General features: G+C 38.6%; 1 protein-coding gene across 1 annotated transcript in view; it reads right to left on the reverse strand.

Moving 5' to 3' along the window:
* The window catches only part of LOC118341517 (POU domain class 2-associating factor 1), a 13,351-nt gene that overhangs the window by 4,122 nt on the left and 1,325 nt on the right, over window positions 1–7,904 (reverse strand). Inside the window, exon 2 of the mRNA XM_035679784.1 lies at window positions 4,612–4,739. Coding sequence (XP_035535677.1) covers window positions 4,612–4,739 — 128 coding nt within the window. The remainder of the gene's footprint in view (window positions 1–4,611; window positions 4,740–7,904) is intronic.

Consider the following 7,904-nt stretch of genomic DNA (forward strand, 5'->3'; position numbering starts at 1 on the left):
TGCTTGGTTAGTGATTATGGAATAAGGCATGTCATGTGTGTATAGCAGCGCAGCTCGAGTTGACTGCCTGAACTAGCTCGCAGGCTTCGCTCCATTTACGTACCTGGGATCCACAAGATTAGATGTTAGGTCTTAACAAGGCAGAAAACAATGAATACATGCCACCCAATAACCACAATTTCACGCAGTCTGGTCAATTATGAGGCTGCAGCTTGGAGGTTAGCTGCAACTTCATAGTTGATCAGACTGCGTAAGTGGATATCATATTCCTTGAAAGCACAACGGACACACTTGTCTTAGGGTGTTCAAAGAGAGAGGGTGGAGTCCAGCTGCACCCACAGCTGGAGGAAGAATGTTATCAATTCACATAACATAACTTATATACTGTAAGTTGTGTCAAGTTTATGTTTCTAAAGAAGCTTTAAATCTTTACCCCAGGCTGAGGCTGAACTAAGATTCAACTCTCAAAACAAAGGATACATTTTTTCACTCACAGCTGAAACCATTAAGAGGCTTCAGCAGTTGTTACCCAACAAAAGCAGACAATAGCTAACGAGGACTGCGCATTATTAATTATTATCATATATTTATTTATTTATCAGGGAAAATGTACATAGCTGTAATAATAATTTAGGTTAGGTTTTAGAAAGGGACAGCACTGACAGTGTCAGCGTTCACATCAGTGAGTGACTGAACCCTACTGCCTGCAGTCAGCCGGCAGGGCGTGTGCAGCTGTCAGAGGCAACGAGGACCTGGTCAGTGTCACAGCTCTGACAGCGAGCAGACAATGATCTTTCATTACACCAGCGACATACTTTACTCGTGCTGACTTGAAAATCCGTCAAGAGACATGAACAAGTTTGCAGAGTTAAAGGTACAACAAGGAGACGTTGAAACTGTCTCAATTTAATACTGATTTTTGTTTCTGTTGTTGGTGTGTTTTTTGGTTGTATTCTGTCCACCTCATATATTGCTTTTAATCTTATTTTTATTGCTGCTATTTGTGTATGTAAAGCACTTTGTAAACATTGTTTTTTAAAAAGTGCTATACAAATTAAGTGAATATACAGTAATTTACTGACAAAACTGTAACCAGTACTGTGTTGTAAATTTACTGAACTGCAATTTTATTTCAACTAATACACTGTCATTTTAAAATACAGTACTTTGCTGTTAAAGATGCAGCCAGTTTAACAGTAAAAGTCTTACAGTGTAGAAACAAACAAGACTGACAATATAGAACTGTGCTGATGTTGTAATCCACACTGCACCAAAAACAAATCTTCTTCCTTTTAATATAGTTCATAATGGATTATGCAGGTTTGTTCTTGGCTGTCCTTTTAAAACTCACCATTGTACGATGTGTTAAACTCTTCAGCTTCCTTCTAAGACAGCAGCACTGGCTGTAGTTTATTTTTAAATGTATACATTTCCCAGAGTTTACTTACTAAACTATACTAAATAACTATACTAACAGTTTATGCTACCTTTCTCCTCGAGTTATTAATTGAGACATTCTACACAGCTCTTTTTTTCTGTTCCTGCAGTCTATAAGTCAATAGCTAAGGAAGCCTTCATATTTAAAGCTCCTTTGGACTGGAATAATCTACCTGTAGATATTCTGTCTATATTACCACCTGTTTAAAAAGGCCCTGTCTTTTTATTATAGAATCAATTGTATCAATGACAGTTGCACATGTCAATAATTACACCTCTATAACTTTGTAATCATGGTTTGAAACTCTATTACTTAATGATTTCACTGACAATAATACCATTTTTTTTGTAATTGTGTATATGGACCTTTTTGTCATTGAGCACCCCCTTGAAAACGAGATGGTACATCTCAGGATGTTATTCCTAATAAATAATTTGCAGAAAAAGACCACCAACCACACATTTGACTATTTCTATAGTTATTCTTAAAGCCTGCCACCAGGTCTGATTCAGTTGGACTGCCCTTCATATCAATGAAACAAGATGGTAGAAACACTACCGCTTTTGTCCACAGGGGCTGCCAAATGAACACAAAATGAATGTTCCTTGTCAGGGCTTTAAAGAACTCAGAAACAAAAATCCTTGCAGCTGCACACATGTTCAGAAGCTGTTCCTTGAAAATTATCCCATTTTTTAGTCCTGACAATGAGTCATATTTCCTGCTGGATGCTAATGTTGAGTTCAGTTTAAATAGCATCAATACACATAACAAAAAGTGTTGTAAGGTAAGTGCTGACTGGGTGTGTTTAACTGTAAACAGAGAGTGCACTTTAACAAGGCAGTGTGGCAAATATGAGGATCTTAAACCAAAGCTGTCTGTTTAAACAGGAATCCCCTGTACCTTATATCAGCCTGCTGCCCTTCACATAAGGCTTAGTGACTATGTAATACTAAAACCCACCTACTTATTTAAAGAGTCGCTACAAAACAATAGCAGTGAATTCAATTTTGTTTGTGGGGTGTACACTAATTTTAAGGAATTTAAATTACATTTAAAACTATATCTTTTTCCAAAAATAGTGTCTCCATTACTCTAGAAAAACACACACACTCACTGTTAACAGTTTTCAAAGGGACAGTTCAGAATTAGGTCGCTCCAGTAAAAACAGAGACTTGGGCCAAGAAAAACAAAACTATCTGGATGGTAGTATATTACTAGAGGTTTATTGGAATTAGTTTGTTAATAATTTGGCCAAACTGATGGTTTAACTTAACTTAACTACCTTACAGTAATAGTTTAAGCTTTTACTGTAAGGTTTAAAGAAATAGGTCAACATTTTTGGAAAATGGTGCTGTGACATTCAGGAATTTTGCAGGGCAACCAGCAGAAATTCCCATAAGTCACTGTGATCCAGCAAGAAATAGTTCCAACACGTAACCAACCATCACATATTGTTTTTATACTTTGGTTTTTGATATCCAATTTCAAAAGCAATCCTCATGTTCCACAGAAATACTCCCACAGTGAAAGAGGAGTATTATCAATTACATTTCATAACCTTTTGAAAGAAAACACACTTCGTATCAAGTTATGCTTCATGTCATTTGTCTTCAAGATTTATCTTGCTTATCATATGCCGTGTTTAAGGGGAGATTGTTTCTGTGTGTGTGTGTGTGTGTGTGTGTGCGTGCACATGCTGTGTCTGTCTCCTCCTGGTCTGGTAGGTGTAATAAATAGCAAGAGGGAGGGATCTTTGGCAAGGCTGCAAGTTATTTTGCATAGGGCTGTGTGCCCAGGCCTGGGGCCATGCAGGGAATGGCTGTAACTGCCATGGAAAAACACCTGGATTATATAAGGACAAAATCCCCTCTTTGCTCTGGGAGAGGCCCTGGGTCCTGACTGCTCATATCCTGATGGCCCCACTGGGGCCCTGTCTTTCAGCTCTTGAAAGTGCCATCGATAATTTGCTGATTAAGGTTTAAGTTGGAAAGTTCACTCCCCACGGAACAATCTCGATCTGTCGTGTTGCAGTTTCTGCACGCCACTTTTACAAGCAACATTACAGGATGCATGTGGAAGATCAGCCATGTGCATGTCTTTTGATCTCTGCAGTGACCTCCCTGCTGCAGAAAATATAAAGATCATTGACTCCATACATCTACATGACATTTCTGATGTGTAAAGATTGTCAGCCTGGAAATGAATGGTGATAAATCATCAGAACGCAATGTAATGTTATATAGACATCATTCAGCTGAACATCAAAGAAAACATGGCAAAGATGTGTTTGTCATGTTGAAAGTCATGGCTTCATTATTGTAATATAGTTAAGAAGCATAACCTGTTGACTGTTTTTGTCAAAAGTCGGTTTATTATACAATATCTTCAATTTAGCACCACAACCGCTTAAAACCTCTTAAAACAGCTGGCCAGGGTCTATTTTCGGCCCTCCATCTCCCTCCCTCTGGCCTTCGAGATGATATCAAAAATATGATAAAATCCTACATGGAAACTACCCCTTTCTATAAAAACAACTATGTATTCTGTTTGGCGCAAAAATAATGGCAAAAGTCAAAGGTTTTCTTAAATGCATGCAAAAGGTTGATGAGAAAAGAGCAGCTTTTGGGCCTTTGTGGTATATAAATATATAGAAACTGCTGTTTGCAAGTATGATGTTAGTAAGATTTCTTTAGATTATAGTATGTATTTCTTTGAATATTGCACTTTCTTGTAGTACTTGACCACTGAATTGGCCCTGAGTTTGAGACCTGGCTCAGGGTTAACAGTAGCTTCCTCCAGAGGGGACTGTCACCTCTGGGTATCAGAGAGTGCATTATTCTACAACATAGTAAATGCAGTGTGAAAACATTGTTGAAGGACAGTCAGGTCTGTAGTCTGTAGCATTGGTAATGTGCGTCCGGTTGGTAATGTCTTGCACTCATGAACGGTTTATCTCTGTGGTGGGATTGCTGATGTTGTGTATTGTTTTCCTGTGGTTTGTGTTGTTATGATTGTTATTGTTGGGTTTTGTTTTTCATATGGTGTTTTATCTTGCATCTGTTTTTTTTACAGTGTAAGGTTCTGCTTTAAAACTGTTCTTTTATCCCTGTAACCTGTGCAGCACTAGCTCATTAAATAAATACATAAATTGTCAGGTGTCATGATGACCTCACCGCAGTAGGGGGCGCCATCTTGGTGCTGTGTGGCTCCAGGCTCCTCTTCCTCCTCAGCAGCTCCTTAACTGGGTCTCTGACTCGCACACCTTGGTACGGTCTGGACCTGGCCAGTCCTGACGACGGCGCTATAATATAATAAAAATAATAAATAAAAAATAATTTCCCCCTGTGACTATTAAAGTATTTCTGATTCTGATTCTGCCAGAAACAGAGAAGGAGAGGGAAATGGATGGATACACATGACTATGTTTCCCTTCAGCTGTCTTGAGGCGATATCTGTGATGGACACCATGGTAAAAAGTCTATAATAATTAGGTGTCTGTAATAAAGTCTTGTTTGTTTTTCTGACTTTCTCTTGTTAAATACAGGATTAAATAGAATATAATCACAATAAAGTATTTAAGGGGTGGGGAAATCAAAAACCCATAACATATAGATACTCCTTATAAGCATGAACTAAAAACATTTCAAAATATTAAGATTCATTCTTGATCTTGGAAATAGCAGTTGATAAAGTCCATTAGCAGCTGTTCTTGGGCTTCTGATCCCATGTTGGACCAAAAGTTGAGAATGAAAGTTTTTAGGAAAAATGTCTAAAATAGACCTTTTTTACAGCAGCCATTTTCACATAGATATATATCGTAAATTCTTACTTAACATTATTCATTCTTTTTTTATAAGGTTCAATTTGTTGCTAGACTTTTCTTCAGTTTTAGCCCTCCAAGGGAAAAAGTTTGGACACAGCTGGATTAGTTGGTTGCAACTGAATGTCCATAGTGGTGCCAGAAGCTGTGCAGTTGCTGTTGATTTGTGAACCAGTGCCAAAGGTAACAGTTTATTGTCTTTTCCAGTTTATAAAACCACCATAAAGATTTTCTGTTCTTGTGCATCTGATAAACAAGGGGTTTTAGTGTCGTCTGGGACCACACTGACAGCTGACAGTGAGACTGTAAGACTGCAGGCTAAGTGCTCAACCAATGACTTCCTGCAAGTATAAGCATGAGGAGAAGTCAGATCTGAAAGCCAGGGCCTCCTTTGAATAAACAATTGTATACGTGAAACTGCAGACAATCCCATCAAGCAGTACGGCCTTAGGGTATAAAGTGATTGACAGTAAAATATTTGCTCACAGTAGTGCAGCAGACTGACAGCTCTCTGCAAATGCATGGTTCATGTACACATGCCACAATAGCTCTTAATCCCAAATAGACAAAAAGGCTACATGTAGATTAGTTTTACTTTTGTGATACCATGCTGTCTCTAACCATCCAATAGTCACTATGTTTTTTAATATGGGCTGTGCTCTTTACCTCCGAATAGAGCTATCTCCAATCTTCCTGTCCCTGCCTCACTTAGCAAAACATTGTATCATCTGAGACAGGTTGAACGGGTGAGTGAAATTACACTTTAAGACAAGTGATCTGCACCATGGCTCTTGATCATTTTGACTTCCACCAGCCCTTCCATCTTCCTCCACTTTCACTTTTTTATGAGGAGACAGAGAGACACGCAACCATGCAACTTATCTCTGGTCTCCATTAACAGTTGAGCAAACCTCACTCAGAACCTCAGTCAACTTCCTCCTTTCCTGTACTTAGATATGCTATGTGCTAGACTAATGTTGAAAACACAACCATATTTTGTTAGCTAATGTTTTTAAATTTTATTGGAGCATAGAACATAAAACAAAAAGGAGGGTCAACTGCACAATCCAACTAAGCTCCAACCGCCTTAGGCTTGTCTATGTTGAAAAGCAAAATATATATTGTCACATTTTAAGAGAGCAAATGTTAATGCTAATAGCTAGCCAGTCAATCTACATAAACCTTTTGCTAGATAGTTAGCTAGCATTTTACTAACATTAGCTGTCAGATGTAACTAGCTAACGATTGATACAGATTAGCTAACTAGATAGCTCGGTTGGCTGGTGGGTCTGGCTAACTGAGCAACCAACCGACTGTTGACAGTATATAATTAGTGGACAGAGCTTGTGTGTTGACTGTGTGTTGTTTTCTGTTGTTAAAAATGTATTGTGTGTAATGGCCAGCAGCAAAAAAGAAGTCCAATAGTATTGAGGCTTATGAAGAAATGACCCTTCTTCTCACCTGATGAGTTTATGGCTCTGTAGTTTCAGTCTTCTTACATACAGCATGATGTTCATTTAGTAAATGATGGTCCCATTTAGAGTAAAATAGAGAATAAAACAGGGTATGCTTTAGGGCATGCTTAGTCATTCTTAGTGAGTCCGTCCAGCTCAGCACACAGAAACTCAGTACATCACTGCCGCTACCTCCGAAAAAAATGTCATGGCGACAACCATAATGCCAAACTTCAGGCCTTTAAAACAGTTCTCGTCAAACCAATGGGTAACATCATGATTGGTTTACGATTGCAACAGACTGACATGCTATTCATGCCGCTAGCATGGCTATAAATGCATAGTGTGGATAGAATGCATTATGTGTCCCGTAGTGTGGTTATGTTTTTAGGGTTTTTTTTTAGGCTTTTTTATGTGGGTTCTGATTGCAATTGCAAAGACATAAGCAGGTTGCTTCAGTTTTCTGGTAGATGTCACATCAATCTTAAAGTTATATAGTGAAAACGGGTGAAAGGTTCAGCAGTTTGACGATGCTCTGCTAACAAGCCATCTGCAGGTATGAGTCTGTCTGGCGCTTCAGCTTCTCTGAGGCAGAGTTGCAAAGCTACAGCTGATTTTTTGTGAAATGCTTGTCTTGATAGTCAAAGTCAGACTGCCATGGAGAGTGTCCCATGCTGCCTAATTTAAATGTGGTTGGCGTAATCACTGCCAACAGAAACTGACGTAAGCAAAGCCTAACGCAATCAATCCTGATTCCCTGAGATGTCTCTTTTGGTGGATTTGGAAACATCCTGTGGCAATAACGTCAAGCGTAATCATCACACAAAGTTCATTTGATGAAGACTGAGTGTTGTTTTCTGTTGGGGAGGGATTGGCGGGCATTCAGTTAAGCCAGCGGTAAGCCTGTATTGGTGTACAGTTAAGCTGAAACAAATGAAAGGGAAAATTCACACGTGTGTCAATATGACAAGAAATAGTGCCACACACACTAACATAAACTAATTCCAAGAACATTCAAAGGAAATCTAGTCCAGTCTGCCAATAAAAAAAAAACACTCATGCACAGTTATGTGTTATGGTTTAAAATATTAATACAGTATTGTCAAATAAAATACATTATAAATTTACCAGAACAATCCTGTTTAGTTTTGGTATAGTGCAGCAGATAGGGATCTAGTCCGAATCCCTGTCT

Source organism: Morone saxatilis, unplaced genomic scaffold (assembly GCF_004916995.1).
Source record: "Morone saxatilis isolate NCDOM2014 unplaced genomic scaffold, NCSU_SB_2.0 Contig8, whole genome shotgun sequence".
NCBI lineage: Eukaryota > Metazoa > Chordata > Actinopteri > Moronidae > Morone > Morone saxatilis.